The sequence below is a fragment of the Coturnix japonica genome, chromosome 3 (assembly GCF_001577835.2).
Source record: "Coturnix japonica isolate 7356 chromosome 3, Coturnix japonica 2.1, whole genome shotgun sequence".
Taxonomy (NCBI): Eukaryota; Metazoa; Chordata; class Aves; order Galliformes; family Phasianidae; genus Coturnix; species Coturnix japonica.
Window position 1 is genome coordinate 17,670,305 of NC_029518.1, and position 21,727 is coordinate 17,692,031.

The window sequence follows — 21,727 nt, forward strand, 5'->3', positions numbered from 1 at the left end:
TTGCATTCCAGAATATTTTCTTAAATGGAAAATGTTGCTTTAATTATTTTAAACTGCTGCCCACAGAGAAGCAAGGTAATGTTAAAGAACTCTAATAAGGCTGAATTGGCCTGAAGAGCTTTTCCCTTTCAGTGGGCATCAGACAAAACTCACCATGTTTTTTTTGCTTGGTAGTGGGGACAGTTGAGTTTTTATGACATAATGGTAAGGTAAATGTGTGGCCACTACTTAAAAATTGTGTAAATGTTGACAGATTAGTGAATCTGACCTGATGCTGAAAAAGAAACCTGACCTTGCAGATGCCCCAAAGAGCAGAAGAAATGATGTTCTACCTGCAGGGCTCATTAATTAGTTGAATTTCTCATCTAATTCTTCTGGGTCAGCTCTGTTGCTTGCTCTGTTCCAGAAGGGGCAGGCATGTAGAAGCCATCTTGATAAATATCTTCAAGATGCAGTAATGCAATCAGCAAAATGGGATCTACAACTTCCATCCTCACAGGGCAGAAGAAGGAAGCTCTTTTCTTTTGGGTAACTACATAAACCTTTTAGATGACCTGACTTGAGATTCAAGCAGACCTTGAATCAATCTATGGAAAATGTTTCCTGTGGTTGCTTTTCTTCTTAATTATCCAGCTATCTCTCTTCCATCTGTAATAGTTATTTTTTGATAAATCAACAGACACAAGTAGTTACAGCAGCGTAGTAGTATGTGCTATCTCATTTCTTACAATAGTTTAGAAAAACGTTTTTAAATGCTGATAGGTTAGTATCAATTATTTAATTTTATTGTAGGTTCCCTTTTTATCACAGCAAATTTAAGGACTAAATATTTGTTCTGCGCTGTACCATGTACACATGCCTTCTATGAAGTTTGCTCTAGCCATGTGCTTGCACAGTCGAGGGTAAAAGCGATCTGTCACCTTGACAGCATTTGAAGGATCTGCAGTGCTTTAGGAGGTATGATACCAGGGCAATTGGTAGTTTCATTCATCCTCAGCAATAAAGCTATTTTCAGTGCTAAGGGTAATAAAAGTTGGCTGGTCTTTTGCTCGCTCTCAAGGAGGCAGAACATGCCCTAATCTCTTGCTCCGAATTGTGCAGCAGGCAGCAGCTTTTGGGCCATCGGTTGTAGAATTAAAAACAGCTGACTGCTCTAGGAGCTTCGCACTGCCTTTGAATCCAAGCAAGCATTCTGCATTCCTTACCGCCTCTGTGCTAACTGCCTTGTTTTTGGCAATAATAATATCATTTTATGTTAACATGATGATATTCATGCCTGTAAATCTTCAAAACTGTGTGAGTGAGGAAAAGATAAAGAATCAGTACTTGTTGCAACCACCTCTGGGGAGAAATTCAGCATTTGTTCAACAGCAAAGAATAACCTTACCTGGAAGTTCAGGACAATTAAAGTATAAGCTAGCAATGTAAAATTCAGTATGCTATGCAAAATGTATATTGTGCTGAAGGATATACGATGCAGAACAAAAAGAAAGACATCCTCCCTCACTGCTCTATGTATTTGTTGCCCTAAATTAAAACTCTTTTCTGCACGTGAAAATAAACATGTGGATGGTGATCTCCAACATAGTGTTTCTTAAACTCCACATTGTGCACACAGAGTGGATTTTGTTACGTGAAGAACTGGGAAGAGATATCCAAGATGTCAGATACAGCATGTACAGACGTAACAGTATCACAGAATTGTAGGGCTTGGAAGGGACCTCTAGAGATCAGCAAATCCAACCCCCAGCTAAAGCAGGTTCCCTACAGTAGGTCGCAGAAAGCCAGCCTTTATAATGTGCAAGTGTCTATAGAATGGTGTCATTGTCGGTTTTGTTCTCTGCTGCTTAAAGCCCTAACCTGTATTATAACTGGCTTAAGTCTTGTCATAACACAAGTTTGATCTGGAGGCTTCAGCTTGTGCAATTTTTGTGTCACTTCTAAGTTGCAGATGAGACAATATTAATTTTGAAGGAATTAGCCTGAAATTTCCTTGCACTGAGATGAGATGGCTGGAGTTAGCCCGGCTAGTTGCTAAAGGGCTCCTAATGAAAAGTAGGGTGATATGAAATTTTCCTGGTAAAAGGATCTCCAGCTTTCATTTGTCTATTAAATGCCAGCGTAACAAGGACAGCAGGGGTAACAACTGCTCGCAGAGATATCATCTACTTTCACATTCCAGGGGCACTCCTTCACTTTGCTGGTGCTCTCCAAATAAAGCCCTAAAATCTGGTTGCTTGGGGCTGCTTCCCTCCTTGCAGCAGGGTGAGAGTCTCAAAAGTCTCCATGAGTTCTTATTTATTTATTTGTGATTTTAACCGCTTCCTTCTCCGGCACTGTGTGACAGCTCCAGTTTTTGGTGTGGACAGGTGTTTATGTGCCTGCATTCCCCCCAGGGCCTGGGAGGGGGTGCGCGGGGAAGTGTTGAGTGCTGAATGTTAAGCTCGTTCCTTTGTATGGCTCAGAAATCTCTGTTGTCCAGAATTGTACAGATAAGGCAGACCCATTTGCTTCATTGTCAGGCGATGTAGCTGAATAGAAATGCAAATGTGACATAAGGGGACTGCGCTGGGGAGGCGTTGGCTGTTACCTACTATAACAGTGCTCCCGGCTGTGAGAAAATTCCTGCAGAATCCAGGGGGCTTTATTTTATTTTTTTATTTTATTTTATTTTATTTATTTTATTTTATTTTATATTTTTATCATTAGCTACAGGTTACAGGGAAGATTCTCCAAAAGAAAATACCTCTCTTTTGCTGATGCTTTTATTTTCATGCGGTGGAACGGCTCGGTTTTAACTCCCTTATCAAGAGCTGCACGAACCGCCCGGACTAAATTGGGAGCATCTCCACACTGTTTGACAAATAGATTTGTTGTAAACTGATTTAGCCCTTTCATTGTTTGCATTTCATTATATAGCAGACTTCATGTCACAAAATCGGTATTCATTCAAAATAGAGAATTTAGAGATAGGACTGTAGCCAGATAAAAAATATTGCACGGGTCAGGTCTATTAACCATAGAATAATAGCAAGTCAGTGATCCAAGGGGTAGTTCTTCTGCAAGGAAGGGCTAACATAACCGAGGTCAGGAGTCAGAGCTCAGGACTTCAGATGTGGCTGTCGCCAGATTTACAAGTAAATCTACTGGGGAAACAGGGAAAATGAAGGAACCTCGCAGCATAGGAGAGAAAGGCAGCCCTGCTCTTTCATCTTAAATCTCAGGCTTCTCAGTGGATGAAGAATAAAAGTCTGATTTGCTTAAGTGCTTCACTTTATTCGGAAACTCCGAGTTGCATCCTGCAAAGCATGATCCACAGATCTAACTCAATCAGGTTTAGATAATTTATTTAGAAAGTAGCATTGAAAGAGAACCCATTCCTGCTCTGCTGCCAAGTTCATTATTGAACAAAGCCCGTTAGCATTCTGAAAAATATGCGTACCGAATGCAAACAGCACTAAAGAATATAGATATGGCCTTTAATAAGGCTGGAGCAGTTTATGTTAATACCCCAGGAGCAGATAATCTGAAGTTGGAGTGAAAAGGTCAGCAGGATAAGTGTGTTGCAACTTTCCCTTTTCTGTATATTTTATTTCTACAAGCCTTTCTGCTTTTTTTTTTTTTTTTTTTTTTTAAGCTTTTGTTACCCTCCCTGTAGTCAAGAAATTCTTACCCCTCTCATAAAGGCCACATGGTGATAGTTACAGGCAAAAACTGCTTTGGATTTTCTTATTATAGCAGCTCTGTGCAACCATTCTCATGTGCACAAATTTCAGCTGTTTTGAACACAGCCCTGCACTGGTTCAAGGCAGGTAACAGCCAGGGAGTTCCCAAGGAACTGGTGTTTCATTGGCAAGTATTATTTGAACTCTGTTCAGATAAGTTGTAACTGTATTCTTCTGGGTTATCTGGTCAGCAGAGGTATTGTGTTACAGCACTGGTATCAGATCTGTTTTCATAATGCACAAAAATGGATGTAGTCTCTGGGAGCAAGTAGTCGGGAAGCTGTTCTGCAGTGTTTCATTAAGGGTGGGAGGATGCACCAGTGAAGCGTTGGGCTGAGAAAGAGCTATACAGCCCAGCTCCCAAGCAAGACACCATGAGGAGTATAACTTGGTGTGTCTGCAGATCAGTTCTCTCGCACAGAATTGTGAGCTCTGGGGGGACAGAATTAATGAAGAAGCTTTGAACTAAATGAAAGATGGAAGCATTACCTGCATGTGTGCATTGGTTCAACTTTTACTGCATACTTTTTTGAGTAGGTATAAATGCACATAGGTAACCACAAGCCTACAATACAATATGTTTGTCTATGTATATGTATAGGTATAGTCACGCACACATGCCGCTACAGTAATTGAGCCAAATGCTTTGTGATAGAAGTGTCAGAGGTGCAGTAAATCTAAAGGCTGTACTTTCTGGATCAATTCACACCTTCAGTGCGTATTTCTGCAGGAAAATACTGACTGGATCTGCTTGAACATCATACAGCGGTCTTACTGCTCTATTCAGCACATTTAAATGATTACAATTCTTGCTTTTCCTTTTTATTTGTGGATGACAGAAATTTCTATAGTAAGTGAGTTAATTTCTACAAATATAACACCTGAAATAGGGGCAGAGGTAGAAAAAAAGCCAATAGGAAAAGCTTAATTCTGCATTTCTGTCGTTGAGGAGTTTAGAATGTAAAGCCAAATCTGCAAGCACATGAATTAAGCTGGATGAGTGTGTTCATAATGTTTACACCTTAACCATTATGCACAGCTAAATCTATTGATTGGAGATTGAGTAATTGAATAGAACTAACTGACTGGTCAATAGGAATGAGGCTGCTCTAGGAAAGAAACTGAGGTGATAAGAGAAGGCTTCAGCTGCAGAAGGGTGTCATTAGGATTATATTGTCTCATTTAATTCTGTTAATACAGTCAGAAAAAAAAGTAATAACCACAATAAACACCTTTTTTTAATGAGTGATTCTGATGTATTGTACTGAAAATCAGTGCTTTGATGTTCAGTTGGATGGAGCTGTAGGACCTGGGAGAAGAGCAATTGGTGGCAAATTTCCCCTTTCTATAGGAGCTACAGATCCATCTGGGAGCTGTATGGCCATGCAAACATTTAAGTCTCTTCCTATTCATGATGGGGAAAAAGGACAAGATGTGCTTAACACCTTCTCGTGCTTGGTTTATGTACATATTTCTGAATCTAAGAAATCATTTGACATGGAGCCTGAATGTACCTCTATGAAAAGCTTAATAAATATGTTAAAGGGTCAGTCAGCTGATATATGACTTCATAAGAAGCTGTGTTTACAGAAGGAAAAATTAGATATGTCCACTGGGACGTGTTTCGGTTGTCTTCAGTATCAAAGCCCCTACCTGCATTAGTTTGAAGGTGTCTAGAGATACAAGTCACTAGCACCTTATGGAGGGATATGTTGTTTACTCTTGAGCAGGTGAACTCAGTGTTTGTTACCGATTCCTTTTAGCTATTTCAGAAATGCTAATTTCCCATGGTGAAAGCTCTGACTTACCAGCACAGTAAGGTTATTCTGAGTTAGCTGAAGTCATTTTCATTATTCTCACTTGTCTTCTGCAGTTCAGGATTAATTCTGCAGCAAATTCTTGCTTCCCAGGTCAGTGAAATGTTAGAAGATAAAGGGTCTCACCTTGATCTTGGAGAGAACAGCCATGCACTTCTATATTACACTGAGTTTTCTTAATGTTTATGGATAGCAAAATGGGAGACCCATGTGGAAGGTTCATGCAGATTAGTTTTTTGATTCTCAGTACTTGATGTAGATGCTCATCTGCTTGTCAGTGGTTATCGCAACTAAACTGCATGTAATTTAGCATTCCTTGCACCTTTAAAAAGTGGAACCCCTTTAATCTGTTGTTTTAAAAAGCATACATTAGATGTCAGACAACATAAAGACAGCACAAAAAGATAACCCTGATGTAAGTGATGGTTCCAGTCATCTAGTGTACAGATAAAAGATTTCTGAAGCTATGTTACATGGCAGTTCAACATGATCCGGCTGTTTGTTAATCAGAGAACCTGAGAAGAACAAAGGAGAGAGAACAAAAACGTGAAACAAAAGTGTTGTATTGCTAGAAGATGTACAGTGAGGTGACTCATACGGTGGTGGAATTGGATAAAGCAGTCATGAAAACGGTGAGCCATAGGAGGGCAAAATGTTTCACTTTGTTGAGTGTGACGTGAGTTTGTCGGGAAAGGGGATAACATTTTGTATTCAGTCAGAGAGCATGTTCTGTAAATCTCTTCAGTTACCTGTTCCCTGGGTGTCGCAATAGATTAAGTCGCTGTGTGATGATATGACACCGCCATCACTCGTCTTCCTGGGATATTGCTGGAGGCAACAACAAACCTGTGTCTTTTGGACAGTAATAATAGCACTAACATTAATAATAAAAGTGCCAGAGAGAAGGGAGTGGAGGGGGAGTAGGAGGAGAGAAAGAAAGAAAGAAAGAAGAGTGATGGAAGATGGGCTGGGACAGTCAGGTGGAAAAAAAAGTCAAGCTGGAGATAATGCATTTTGTACAGCAGGTGTACAGGCTCCAAGTCAGATGTCATAGGAGCCTCCTCTAGATGCACATGCATAAATACACAGCGCAGAAGGTTTGAGGATGGTTGGTGGCTCTGTGTATGTGTGCTCTCACTTCAAGCTGTGATATCCTGGGGCCAGCGTAACAAGCAATTCATGTCAGCTCTCAGTAAAGACTATTGGGGTTTTCACTGGGGAAATATTTATGCTCTATCGTCTTCTTTTCTATGTTTAGCACCTTGAGCTTCCTGTCAGGTGGGAGGCTGATTTGGGAGTGGGAAAAGACCCACTGAGGGACACATCTCATCCCCCAATTAGACAGAGCTAAAGTCCTAATCTTGCTTAGGAATAGCTGCTGACACTAAGTTTTCCTCTTTCCCTTCTGGCTTTATGGGATATTACATTTCACTGCAGTATGGGCGATAGAATGTGAACCCAACTGGAGTGTTTTGGTTCTAACAGAAAGGAAAAGTACTTGAAGAGAGATTTTTACATAGGTGAGGCCTCCTGTACTGTAAGCGCAGAAGAATGTGGATTGATTTTATTTCTTATTAGATAAGCTGTCGCAAGAAGGGACAGCAGGTTATCCCATTGAAAAATAAAAGAGATCTGAATTTGTCCTCTTTCAGATTTGTTATTTATCATAATAATCCTCCTAGTGAAAAGGCCCAATTTACTCTTTCTATAGGAATATTTTAAGTATGATTATAATAATATCACAGCTGCTGAAAAGGTCTAAAATAGGACATTGACCTTGAACGTGTTCCTGCGTTTAGTATTTGGTGCTTAACATTCAAGAAACAATATAACCGCAACTCATTTATTAATGTATAATCTCAAAATGTTAACTCTTGCTCTGTAAATACATGCCATAAGGATTGTAGAGAGCTTGCAGTATCCCATGAAGTACATGTGGTATTTTATCAGTGTAAATATGTATAAGATTTTCGAGATTTCTGCTGGGAATACTCCATAACTAAAGTAAGTTTTCCCTTTGGTACTGCACTAGTTTATGATTTAATTTTTACTGACATTCCACTAGTCATATTATTAGCTCCACAAAATGAAAGTGAAATAATCCTGTATTAATTAAACAGAGCAACTGAATTCCCTCAGTCATCTCATCCTTGGCTGTCTGAGACAGTAATGCGCTTCAGCTTCTCTGTAGAAACTTACACTAAAAAAAGAGCTCGGGGTAATGCTGAGATATCCATACTGAGGTGTGTACCTGAATTATCTTCAGGGAGTCGTCGTTTTTTGGTAGTTGACAAGCATGTGCAGCTTCCTTTTTCTATCTTTTTTTCCCTTTCGTTTTGTCAGAGGCTTTGGAAAAGGTGTTTTGTCAAGAGAATAATTTTCATTTATAGCAGTGTGAACTGTTTTCTATTCTGTTTCTATTCTGTACCAGTGAAGGCAGTCATTTAAATACCCATGCCCTTGAAAATCAAATGAGGAGAAAATACCAAGATTTTATTTTATTTTATTTCTTTTTGAGACCATAGGAACCAAAAGCAGTTTAGTAACACAGAAATGCAATTGCTGGTACCTCACACAGACATTCATTTTATTTTTTTATATACTGGAATACAGTGTGTAGCAACAAAATCTACATGCCTTGTTCTGTATGTTTGTGAATGAACAGTGGGAAAGTTTTAAAGAGCACTCTGGGATAGTGACACTTGTGCTTTTTCTACCTAAGTTCAGAACAAGGAGTAATTAAGCAGTCCTAAATACAGACTGAAGTTGGTAGCTTTAAAGGAATAGCCTGCTGCAGTTTGTCCAACCACATACTAGCAGGTTAGCAGGACTCTAAACGTCTGTAGCATTAGGTTTTCTTTGTGTGTGAGCAGCATGCTCAGGGATGCACAAAGTGCCTTCCAGCTCTAAGCACACAAGGCCAAAGAGTCTTTAGACCAGTGAACAGTGACAATATTGTTCTAACGTTGCTCCGGAGCATAGAACATTTGAGTTGTATTTCTTAGGATTTTGAGTAAAGAGAGAACCATGTATTTGATGATTACTTGATATTTATTTCAAACTTCATGATATTCCCCAGTTATGCTCTGAACAAGGTACCACAGTGTATGGCAAAATTTCGCAGAATCACAGAATTGTAGGGTTAGAAGGGATCTCTGGAGATTATCACAGAGTCCAACCCCCAACACGTTACACTAAGTAAACCATGTACTTGTTTTCAAATTAATTCTCTGCAGCTAATAAAATGTATTTGACATTCTCGCTCCTTGCCAGATGACTTGAGCTTTGCCTTTTGGTAAATACACATTCGACACAATTCATTGTGCAGCTTCTGTGAAGTGCCACTGAATTACAGTTCTCCAGTTGCCTTGAGGTAGTTGTGTTGTAAGAATGTAGCTAGAAATGTCTGTAGTATTTAAATATGAAGATACATAAACATGGAGTATATGTAATACAAATTATAGGCGCACAGAGAGATGGAAACACAGATTCTGACCAGTAATGCTCCTTGACTGCTGCACACAGCCAGGATGCTTTTATCCTTCCCTTCTCTGATTCGATTACCACTGTTTTCTATAGACTCCTTGTGGTAAGATTTTACACTGTTTGTTTTGGTAAGTTAGTGCAGATGGGCATTTCCATGCATGTCTTACTCTACATCCCCTGATAAAAATTAATTAAATTGTATGAGTCTTTTTTTCTTTTCCCCCTATTGCTATTTTATTTATTTCTACTGCAAAGCTTGGGAAAGTGAAGCCATGTTTACACACAGCTTATTTGCCTGTAGTAATATTGCTTATCTTATTTTTCTAAACTGATGGATAACTGAGACCCAAGTTCATGAACACAGTTGGAATTCCAGGCCCTGGTCTGGTGGAGGTGGCATTTTCAGTCCCAGGGAAGAAGCCAACTGCTTTGTTTATCAGCATGCAAACTATAGCACTGTATTTCTGGTTGCATGAGCAGCAGCAGTGGCAGGGAAGAGAGCCACTTGCTTGGATGAGAGATGGGTGAGAGAAACATAGAGATGGCAAATAGAGAGAGAGGAAAAATGTATCTGAGGGTGTGCGATATGGGGGGAAAAAGTCAACAAGGTGGCAGAACCTATGGGAATACAGAAAGGAAAGTTTCCATGGCAGAAGTAAAGAGACATTTCAGCATTTGAATATAAAACATCATCTAAAGAAACAATGACCAAAAGTAGAAATTAAAGCTGACCTGTGCTTTGCTACACTTCAAAATGGATCAGCTGTCTTATGAAGGAGGATATATTCTAGAGAACTTAATACGTAGAAGTGACTTGATGAAATGGCCCATCTATAGGGACCGGGTATGGGTTACTTAAAGAAAACGCATAAGAATGAAATGATTTGAAAGTATTTTAGCATAAAATTGAAAAATAGCACTTTTGAATATAAATCTACAAATGGACACTCAGAGCCATCAGAAACAATACAGTTCTATTTTCATATAGTTTGCCAAAGGGCAGACAAAAATCTATTTACAGGAGCTGTATTTTGGGCTTATATACTACAAAGGTGCATAGAATGAACACGTCTTATTTTAGTTTTGATTCGATTCCAAAATCCACATGTATCCAGTTGTTCCTCAGAGAGCATTCTAATACATGATTAAATGCCTCATTTTATAATTTGATAAAAACTGATTTATTTATTTTTATTTATTTATTTTAAGCCTGATGTTTCTATGCCATGGTTGGATTTTCCTCTACATTTTCAGAGCTCTGTAATTCACTGCTCACACGTGAATTTACATCTTAATTATAGAGCTCACATTTAACAATATAGACAGCATAATGCTATTGGTAATTAAGCTTTTACTACCTGTTTTTATACAGTAGTCTGAGCTGCAGTTTTGCTACGTAGGCTCCGATTCCTAAACTTGCATGCATTTATACCACACGCCTGGCCTTTACATAAGGTTAGGCACAGAATGCTGGCATGTATCTGCTGGGAGCATATACAAACACATCTGTTGAACGTATGTATTTCAGACTTGGCTTCTGCGGCCGTGCTCATCTGGTGAAACGCTGGGAGAGGGCATTTGTGTTCCCGTTGGTGAATGACATTAATGCTTTCTGTGGGTGTGCACCGGTATGTTTTGATCTCAAAGATTGCCATTTGCATCGTGTAGGGCAGCAGTCATAAATAAGAGCTTTTTTCCTAAGCGGTTGAGCTGAGTTAAAAGGAAAAGGAAAACAACATCTATCTGTATAAAGATACCGAGTATGGTCAGCTTCTCCAAGTTCAGCACGGTTATTTGCTTGGAACAGGTTGGGCGAGGGCCCCTTCCTTGCGGCCGATGCAGGCTGGCTCCCAGCAGTGCTTTGCAGCGGCGGGGCTGGGCACGCAGCAGGGCTCCTCTGCTCGCTGTCCTTCCCATCGGGCAGAATGGACTAGGCAGAAATCCACCGCGCAGGGAACGCTTTCAAGGTGCACCGCGAGGTATTACAGTGTCGAACTGCTACAACGTTATCTTACCTTGCTACAACGAAGCAGGCTGAGGTCGTCCCCCTCGCTCTCCCTGCGCAGCTGGGGTAGAAACTGATCGGTTCTGGAGCTCTTCTGTTCGCCGAAGCGAAATGTTTACACGTCAGCACCTAAATAACTGCACGTGGGGTGCACGTTAAACACGAGGCGTTGTGCTGAGCTGCAAGAGAACGCACGTACCTGGCTGTGTACGGAAGCGCCGGTCAGAAAAGAAGCCGAGCGCCGCTTTTTGCCAGGTAAACCCTCTGTTAACGTGTACGGAATGAGTTGCTTTCTCCGCTTTTATAACCACGTAGATCAATTTAGATCAACAGATAGACACTGTTAACACGCAGACCCCGCTCCCAGCCGCCAGCCCCTCAAAAAGTTGGGCTGCCTCCTCCCCCGCTGCCTTTCCTTTCCTTCCTTTCCTTTCCTTCCTTTCCTTTCCTTTCCTTTCCTTTTCCTTTCCTTCCTTTCTTTTTCTTTTTCCTTTCCTCTTTTTTTTTTTTTTTTTTTTTTTCCTTTTTCCTTTCCTTTTTCCTTCCCTTCCCTTTCCTTCCCCCCCCCGTCTCCCCGTCTCCCCTGCCCAGTTCCGTACCTCTCGGCCCGTGGCCGCCGACATGTCTCCGGGCTCTACCCCATCTCGGCCGCCGCCTCAGGCCGCTCCCCTCCCCACCCCTCTACCTGCCGCGCGGTCCGCGCACCGCCCCGCCGCCTCCCGATTGGCCGCGGCCCCACCAATCCTCCTCTCCCCCGGCCCGGGGGGACCGCATATGTAAAGCTCCGCTTCATATTCATGAGCCCGGAGCGGGGCTTTAAGTCCTTGATTAGACGCGCGGACGAGCTTTTGGTCCCCGCTGGCCGCGCCTGTCGCCGCCCGTCGAGGCCGTCGTGCCAAGAGCGCGGCGCCGGGACACGGAAACTTTGCCTTCCCGCGGGCGCGCGCGCGCGAAGAATGCTCGCCGGGCGCACATGGATTCGGTAGAACTTTGCCTGCCGGAGCCGCTCTCCCTGCACTACGAGGAAGAGTAGGTACCGCTCCCCGCCCCCACCGCCTCCTCGCCGCGCCGTAGCCGTTGCGGGGCGCCGCGCGGCGGTGGCCGCCCGCAGCCCGACAGGTGCGCGCGGGCCGGCGGGAGGGCGGAGGGAAGGAGTTGCAGAGAGCCGCGGCGACCGGCCCGTCCGACCCGACCCGCGGCTCGGCAACTTGCCGGGTTAGCAGGGAGCGCACCGCGGGGGTGTCGGGCGGTGGGGCCGAACCGCCTCCTGTCGTAGCACCGGAGCAGAGCGAGGGGGGGGAGCGGCGGAGGGTCCGCGCTCCGCGGGTGCTCCGGGGACAGCTTCGGGTAACGTCACAGCACGGTGCCCGCTACTCTTATAAGCCGGCGGCGTTCTTCGGAATGAATGCACAAAAAGACCAAAAAGCTTTTTTTTTTTTTTTTCCCTCTTTTTTTTCTTTTCCTCTTTTATTTTCTTTTTTCTTTTTTCCTTTTTTTTTTTCTTTTTTTTTTTTTTCTCCTACAGCTTTTTTTCACCGCCCCCCCAGCCCAAAGGAGCTTTCTTGAATTTACCTTCTTACAGCTAATTTAAATGATTAGTTCGGATAAGCCTCTTAGAGGAGATGCATTGAAATGAAATCGGGGCACATGTCCTTTTGGCTCCGGCGCAACATTCCAACTCGTTGGGTTGTTGTGGGGTGTTTTTTTTCTGTTTTTTGTTTGTTTTTTTTTGTTGTTTATGTTTCTTCCCCTCTTCTTTGGTTCAATTAAAAGTCATCGGAACGGCCTCCCGGTGCCTCCCTGAGCGGTGGGCGCAGAGCAGCGCCGCTCAGCGCGTTCATGCTTCCCGTCCCCACTAATAAGCCCTCAGCCCCGGAGTTTTGCACGTTATTCATATTCGTAGTGATTGTGAATTGGCTTATATCGACTTTCATACCGTCACGTGCACGCGTGAGTGAGGGGGGTAAGGAAAATAAATAGAGTAGTTCCTGTGGTTCTCTCGTATGGGTGACAGGGCAGCGAGGATTGGAGCTAAAAATTGCCGGAACGCTCTGGGAGCGGGCAGACATCTGCCTGACCATCACTAGGTATGCTTTGATATCAAGGCAGCGTGCTGAAGAATGCTGTAACTCCCAGCCAGCTGCAGACCTGGCTTTCTGCTTTTTCAGCAATAACAGTAACACTAATAATTACTAATAGTTAATAAGCTAACGGGGCTCGATCAACGTATCTGCTCATTTTGATGTATGTGTCAGTTTAATCATTGTAAATGAATCCGCGTGTTCGGTACCTGAAATCTCAGTCACCCTCTGATTAAAATGTAACGTTGACTGAAGGATTATAGAGCAGACTTAATTTTACCGACTGTTTTAACAGTTGTCACAGCTGCTGGGAGAAGGAAAGGCAATAGAAACACTCCGAAAAATGGCGTGGGGGGGAGGGTGGGGGTGAGGGAAGAAAGCATGGGCCAGCTTAATAAATTTAAACGCCATCTCTATATGCCAAACATAGGAAACGGAGGAGATTTGTAACTCTGGAGAGCTTCTGTGCGTTGTGTACGTTGCCCTTTGTGGCTCACGGTGTTAGGTGGAACCCCAGCACTGGTGTTCAGACGTCAAACACACCCAGCTCGTAGCCAGCAGTGATTTCTGTTTCGTCCAGCAGCAGGTAGAATGCACGGGCGAGAAGAAATGAAGGCTGTGCAGAGCGGGTGTAGTAGAAAAAGCGGAGGTAGGCGGCATGTGTAGTAAATACCTGTGTGTCATAGCGGTCCTGTGTGTTTTGTGTGGGAGCGGTCTGTGGAATGGCTGTGTGCACACTCACGGGCGTTAGCATGTAAATATCCATCTGTGTGCGTGCGACTGCGTGTGTGAAATGTGAGAGAGTTGATATCAGTTTGGCTGCTCTTGTGGGTACTTTGGCTTAGCTTCTCATTCCCAGACAATTTATCTGAGAAGTACCTTCCCTTTTCAAAAGGGAGCAAGGGTGAAGAAGTCTCACTGTGGAGTGGGAAGGGGTGCTTGCTTCCACCCCACAGTCCCTTCGAGCTGTGCAGATCTTTAACCAGGTGCATTTCTCTCCGAGCGAGCAGATCAAGTTGCTGTTAAGACATAAAGCCCTGAAGTTGGAGGTGCTCAGGCCTTGGTGCGCAGCACAGCCAGCAGCCGGGTGCAAGCAGCCCAGTGTGGGCGAGCGAGTAGCTCCCTCCTGCCTGTGGGCAGCCAGCAGGCCCTGTGCCATTCTGCCGCTTCTGGTTCCAGTTACAGCTCTTTGGCTTTTCGGTTTTGATGGACTGCCGGCAAGTTTTTAAATCCTGTGCGAAGTAGAAGGGGATTGTAGCTGAAATGCCCGCCTGACAGCTTCCCGTTTGCTGGGGCTTGCCCCTCTTTTAGTGCTGGTTGCTCATTTCACTGTGTTTATGGTTGTGCTCTTTTATTTACTGAGCCTGGTGCGTTGCAGCAGTAATTAACCCGTGTTATTAGCAAAGCCCTTGTGGATATCCATTAATTCTCTTGAATAGCTGATCATTTTTTCTTTCTGTACCTTTTTTTTCTCCCCCTTTTTTTTCCTCCTAAGGCACACTGTTCTTTTCCTCACGGTCCTTCAGCTTCATCACCTCATACAGATTTCTCTCTTAAATAGAGGCCGGGTGCGAGGCCACCATCCCCATAGTTCCGTAATACAGAATAACTATTGTCTTAACAAACTGTTTTCAGAGATGCTAATGGGAAGCACAACAACTGGGAGAATCTGTAGGGAACAATTTGTTTAATTATTATATTTCTAAACACATGCTTCATGATAAGAACAGAGATAAGAATTTTCCCAGCTTTTAAAAAATCTATTATTATTTTGGAGCTGCCTTAGCTGTCGCAAATATTTCAACATTCCTGATTTAATCAGATTTCAACTTAGTTAATAGCACTTTGGGCATTTAGAAAATATTGAGCCAGCAGAAAAATACTTGTGCTTGCACTGCTGAGAAAAGATAAGGGCTGCCTCATTAGCCAACCCTACTTTTGCAATTAATTTCAAATACACGGTGCTATTCATCAAATAGGGAAGGTAACTTGTCTATGATAATATTTAACAATACTTGAAGCCTACGTTGCTTAGAGTAGCTAAAAAGTATGATATGTCTGTACTCACACATATGTCAGTCCATGCTGCTATTTCTATATGTTACAGAAGGAAATTAGGGTATAAAAATACAAAACAAAAATCTGGATTATTCCTAAGTAACACAATATTTCATTGTGTGAAATATCTCTAAAGGACTGACCCTTGACCTGCAGGGAGGTTGTGTGCACCCCTTTGGAGACATAAGTTGGAATGAAGGTACTTAATTGAATCTTTCAAGAAGTATCTCAATTATTTTCACTCGCACTGTAAGTGAAGTGCATAGAATAAATAGGAAAAACACTGGGAAGAACTCTTTCTCCCACTGAAGCTTAAAGTAACCTCTGCCTATAAGATAAGCTTTGCTCCGAATCCTTCTTCATAGCAGATTCATGGAGGAAAGAAACAATAAAATGTTGATCCGTTACAAGTGCATATGAGCCTCACGCTGCCAGGCTCTCTAGAGGAAATCTGTGATTATGCTGGGCCAGTTTGTTCAGTTTTTATCTCTTTTACATCCACCGGCCTTGTATTAAATTGTCATTGTCCTAAAGCACATGAGAGAGAAATGAATTGCGTTTCTCGACATGCTCTGACAGTGAAATATTTAGCCTCTCTGTCTCCAGTCATACTCATATGTATGTTTGATAGCACAGGGATGACACCAGCAGTCTCTGCAGCTTTGACATTCCACTTATTACGTGTTCTTTCGTGTTTTATGTTCCTCCTTTTACTTTTAGGCTTGATTCAGGTAATAATGTGTGCACACAGTCATGGCTGTAGAAGTGTGTATAGCTGCATATTTGTTTCATATACATTCACCTTTTATTTATGTGGAAATCCTCTGTCTATGCGCGATGGATTTGAGTTCAAATACATGTATAACTATGCATGCGTGTATCGGAGTAAACAGCATATTCCTTAGTGCATTGTCTGCAATGTGCATGTATTATTGTGTATATCCACACAGACGCGTATCCAGTAAATGAGTGCAAAGCTATCTCAACTTCTCTCTATGTATCTGCTTGTCAAAAAATTGCTGCTTTTGTGTGTTATTTTTTTTTCTTATCCATGAGAAGTGAGCTTGCAGATAAAAAGAGCATCGCAGATAACATGTTTGCACCTGATTATTTTATCAGATTCTCCATGTAATCTAGTATTTCTTGAATTTGTACTCACAGTTTTGCTATGAAATAAACTGCATTTTTAATTGGAAAAAAAAATCCTCTTTGAAGCGATGTACGTGACTAATATTTATTCACGTTCCTATAACTTTTGGCTGTCTCTCCATAAAAGAACTGTTTGTTTCGGCTCCATGTTTCCTTGCACACACAGTTATGTTTGCACCTCATGGATATGATTCTTTTTTGGAGGAGAAGAAAGGCTTTCCATGTGTGGTTGTTAACATATATCATATTGTCCTCGGATAAAAAATGTAAAGTAGATTTTCAATCGTAATGGTAGTACTTATTAAATCCTATATCTCCCCTTCCCTCCCATTATTTTTTTGTTGTTACAATTTGCTTATCCAGAAGTAAAAATGTTGTGAAACAGTAAAGAGAAATATTAATCTGAATTACTTATTGCTATTTCAGATAGCAGTAGTTTATTCTTTTTAAAGGTTTCTGCTTTGCCTTTGCACTTTAGGGCTTGATTTTGGATGGATACGGCAGGCCATTGCCTTTTGACATAGACATCTTGTGAAACAAGTTACGTATTTGTTGTGTTACAGAAGCTTTAATTCTCCTGGGCTTGTTTTCACAATGTTTGTGATGGTTTTTTTTAATTAATATGTATTTCTTTCAGAGAAAGGATTTTCTCCTGGCTGTTCCTTAATACCGCAGGTTTACGTTAAAGGGGTATTTTGTCCCATTTCAAATTATCTTCCCAGTTTAGGCAGCATAGCTTTTTACTCTGAGCACCATTTCCTACTTCAAATTGTTAAATAAGATTCCTTTTTGTGCTTTGGTATCCCAGTATTGCTAAGAAAAAGCTCGGCTGTTAATATCCTAGTGAAAGCTGGGGTGATACAGGTACTTTTATGGAGGATGAGGCAAGCTTACGCTGTTTGTGTTTATTGCTGAATTTAATTGTGACTCTATTCTGAGTTTATCTGAACTTTGGGTGGATTTTTATTTTATTTTTTTTTTTATTTGGATCAAAGTAATACACAAGGTAAAGAGAAAACAATATTGGAAATGTAAATCTCATGTTTTTCACGATACTAATGTGCAACGCTATGCATGAAACTGGTGAAAGCTCTCCATACCCTGCAGCATGTTGTTATATCGGGGTTAACCAGGTCTCAGCCTAATCAAACCATTTATAGTCCAGAATTGGGCAGTTTATTTGTATGATAAACTACTGAAATACAATGCATTACTTCTATGCAGGTGAAAATAGTTTTAAATACATTCTTTTATCGTGTACTGAAAATTATATTCCCTTCCCCTGAGTAAAATATCTTCGCAGATTTGTGCTGTAGGCCTTACATGGCAGGACAGACTCTGCTAAAGGGCTCTGCTCTGAAAGCAAACTTTAAGGATAAAGCAGTCTGTGGTTTTCCAGGTTATTACTCTGTAAGTTAGCAGGGATGTCTCTTACTCCTCTGTATCTTTTCATGCTGCTCTAAGTGGGGAAAAAAAAAATAAAAATCCCCACACTTCTCCTTTTCATCGTTTTGATTGGAACTACATACCATATGTAATGTGTTTTGGCAGCACTTACCTAGCCAAAGAAAACAAATTAATATTAGCCATGCTGAGGGGTGTCAGAAGTATCACAGATGTGTCGATTTAGCTTTGCTCCATCACACAGCTTCTCCTTAAACAACTGGTCAAGCTGTCGCAAAATGTAGTGTTGGTTGTGGAGAGATTCTAATAGGTGTGATCAGAGATTGATGGCTCTGGCAAGTTAGAAGATGTGGAGTTCCTGTAGCTCATTTTGAGTGGCCTCAGAAAAACCCAAGCAAACAAGTTTAAGTTTCTTTTGTGATTCCTTTTTGCTTGTTTGTTTGTTTGTTTGCTTGTTTTCTTTTTTAAAGTTATTATTATTATTATTTTTAATGGGCTTTCCTCTTCCCCCCCACCAAAGAAGACAAAAGTCAGCTAGATGCTAAAGTCCTCTTGTAACCCCCCTGAGAACCTGCAGATGGAGAGACACTGGCAGATGAAATGAGAATGTCTAAAATGTAGTGCCAGTTTGTTTGGATCATTTCTGATATTCCTTCAGAAATGGATGAAGGTGCTGGGCAGGTGGGCAGAAGAAGAGATGGATTGTTCTATTCAGTCCATCCTGATGCACGATATTCCTCTTTTGTGCTCTTCCCCCATTCCTAGGGTAATTTAAAAAGGTATTCATTCAAAAAATATTTTTTAGAACCTCACATCTGATTATTTTTTTAAAAAATTCAAGATCAGAATATTTAGTAAGGAGCAATGGGTAACAGAGTGATGAAATGGTACTCTTGTATGTACTCAGAGTGTAGCCAGTGACTGCCAGCTTGTACAATTCTTCATATATCGCAGATGTGATTTTTACCTATTCTTTAACTGCTATGTTAATTTTTTCCTTCAAATTGGCTGTAGGATTTGGTTCCTGCCTTTTTGGAGGGCAAACACTGATGTCCTTCAATGTTTTACGGTCAGTGTTTTCTTTCTTAAATAGATTGTGATATGCTCCCTTGGCCAAGTATTAATGCTAAAATAGTTTTCAGAAGAATATGTTTTGTGATGCCTGTGCTGGGAGGGGAAGTGGTGTTTATTACAGTTATTTTATCTTCCTTTTAAAAAAGAGCATCTGGTAAAAATGACGCTTAGGTGCCATCTAAAAAACAAATCACAAATGTCTTTCTGAAAGCAAATGAATATGGATGGCTGGCAGAGTATTGTCAGAGAATGGTAAAATTCTTGTAGCAAAAGGTGGATTTCTGTCACTGTGGTTGCTCAGTGCTCTGTGAATGCAAGATTTTCTCTTCTAAATCCTGCTCGCCTTTCCAACCATGTCAGAATTCCCTGGCAGTGTCCTTGTAGCAGCCGTGAACGTAGTGGGACAGATGAGATGTTGTGCAGTGGCACAAAATGCTGTGTCTTTAACCAGCTGTTTCCATGGGCATGAAGGGTCGAGAATCGTATCCCCGCTATCTGAGCTCAGCACCCGGGGAACCCCTTCATTGTTCTGGCGGTAGCTGCTTGGGCCCAGTTGGTGCTGGCTGATATTTAAAGAGCTGAGCAGCCACTGCCGGTGGCTTTGCATTAGCACGAATGGCACCTGTCCCATCAATCATGAGGCCGTGGTGTCACAGATGGAGAAACAACAATCGGCCGAATTACCCGGCCCTGCACACTTGGCTTAATTCAGCTCATTGTTCTCCTACAAATCTCGTGGATGGCTCGCGCCGTGCCTGGACTCCAGGCACAAGCAGGAGATGGGCTCAGGTGGTGGCACGTGCCTGCCCTTCACCGCCCCAGCAGAGGTGTGCAGCAAGGGGCTGTCAGTGTGTGTGCACGGGGGGGTGGGGGGTGTAGCATCAGCTCCTAACGAACGCTGTAATTAATCAGGAGCTGAAATTCAGCATTTCTCCCGGCGCTCCAGAAGTTTTCATTTAGCTATTTGAAAGCGCCTCGCGCAAAGGCAGGTTGATTTAACTCCTCAAGTGCTGCGCTGGGTCTGTTGCTCTGAGATGAATTCTGCATGTGTTTCCAGTGGGAGTGCAGTAAGCAGCATCCCTTTGCACATCGGAGAGCTTTGAGTGTTTCTGAGTAGTTAGCACTGACAAGTCTGCGCCTGAGCCACTGGGTGAAGAGGAGAAGTGCTGACAGGCTGATTTGGAAGGGTGGTGCTGGTGTTTTTATGGTGGGTCTTTTTATTTCAGTTTTAATGCCAGACAAAGGTTGGATCATGAGAAATTGCAGTCTTGTTCTGGATGAAAATAGTAAATGTGTTTAAATTGCCTTCAGACATTGTAATTCTTTTCTCTTTCTTCCTTTCTTTCTTCTTTTTACCCCTTGCAGCAGCTCCCAGAGGACAGGAAAATAAAAGAGACAAAAAAGAAACAGAGGAATTACTTCCCTGCTCTTAAGTCTTAGGTCAAGGATGTCTAAAATGCATTAGAGACCCGCTCCTTTTGTGCTTTTTTCCAAATAACACCAAGGAAATATCTGGAAATCGTGGAGTTGGAAGTGATCATTCTTACTTCACCATTTTATATTGTTACTTTTTTCCTCCTACATCCCATTTGCATTATGTGCTGTAAAGCAGCTGTGTTTTTGCTGTAGCTAGTGTTCTTGTTACAACTAATGTCAAGCAGAAAACCTGTGGCATGCCAGAAACAGGCTGCGTTATATTGAAGACACAGCTTATGTTTGGTTGTGTGTAAATACAGTTAGTTAGTTGGGTTTATCTGATAGCCTGGCAGAAAGAGAGAGGAGCCGTACAAACTGTTTTCAGTAACTGTGCTGTTCATACGCCTGATAAGATTGAGCGTGCTTTCGGACTACTGATACGCTTTGAATAAGAAAAGAATAATCACGTCCACTGGCACCAGCTTATCGGGAATGAAGTAAAATGCCAGCACTTTTACATTAGCAAAAGTAAATGTTTTAGACACTTTGGGCCTTTTTTCCATTTAAATTAAATAGCAGCGTGCTTTTGAGTGTGCTGTAATGAATGGAAGGATTTATTACCTTCACAAAATTGCAGGTGAATATGTTGAGAGAGGAGTCCTCGGCAACAATAACAGCTCTTTTGATAAGTGGCTGCATGTATTCATGCTTTTGGTACAGAAATTCAGTAATTTTATCCTCTCGTGCTTAGTTAAGTGCAGTGGCTAACTTGCCGTGGGCAGCTCTTCATAGTGCAATGTACTTGTGCTTTATGTAACATCCTGACAACACATTTGAAATGCAGCCCATAACATGGCTCTTCATGGAATAATGCTTGATCATTTGCTAATATGTCCTCTGTCTTCAGCTGCCGTGTATTCTCATGTTTGAAAAATAATACATCTTGGAGTCTTTCCTGGGAAGGCAAGGTATGATTCATCATTAACTTACTCCAGCAGGCGTGAAGCGTGCTCACATGTGTTATTATCTGCTCAAAGTTTACTGCTTTTATTTCTGTACCTTTTCCCCCCGGCGCCCCCCTCAGTTCTTTTATCTTTCACGTGCCTACAATTAATTTTGGGATACACAAATTTGATGAATGGTAGTGCAAGAGCTGATTTGATTGATTATGGATGATTATTGATTACTGTCAATGAGATCGCCGTGACACTCTGCAATCAATGGTGTGTGATTAAACTGAGGCACCAGTGTTCTACACGTTAGGCAGCGGTCAGGAATTTAGGAAATGAATGTTCAAAAGCTATAAACAACAAAAAACTGTTTAGATTTAAATAGCCTTTTGTTTGGCATTTACTCACCAAGATCTGTTTCTCGGGAAAGTTAGTTTTCTCAAGTGCAGGCTTTCAGTTTAAGAAAGGTCATCGATTTAAGGTTTATTAAATCTTAGCTAAAAACAACTGGCTCCATTTGGGTGTAAAATAATTTAAGTACTTTCTGCAGGCAACCTTCATG

The 21,727-nt window shown here is 41.8% G+C and overlaps 1 protein-coding gene and 1 long non-coding RNA gene across 9 annotated transcripts in view; one reads left to right on the plus strand and one right to left on the minus strand.

Annotated features, from left to right (window-relative positions):
* The window catches only part of ESRRG (estrogen related receptor gamma), a 374,311-nt gene that overhangs the window by 213,621 nt on the left and 138,963 nt on the right, over positions 1 to 21,727 (plus strand). Inside the window, exon 1 of one of the 8 annotated variants that reach the window (XM_015857191.2) lies at positions 11,943 to 12,062. The exons of the other annotated variants lie outside the window; for them this stretch is intronic. Coding sequence (XP_015712677.1) covers positions 12,007 to 12,062 — 56 coding nt within the window. The 5' untranslated portion in view covers positions 11,943 to 12,006. Of the gene's footprint in view, positions 1 to 11,942; positions 12,063 to 21,727 lie in introns of those variants that run through there. 8 annotated transcript variants of the gene reach the window in all.
* Positions 8,575 to 11,493, minus strand: LOC116653250. Its single transcript, XR_004306804.1, has 2 exons — positions 11,044 to 11,493; positions 8,575 to 10,738 (listed from the first exon to the last, which is right to left on the minus strand). It is a non-coding gene; the product is annotated as an uncharacterized LOC116653250 (long non-coding RNA).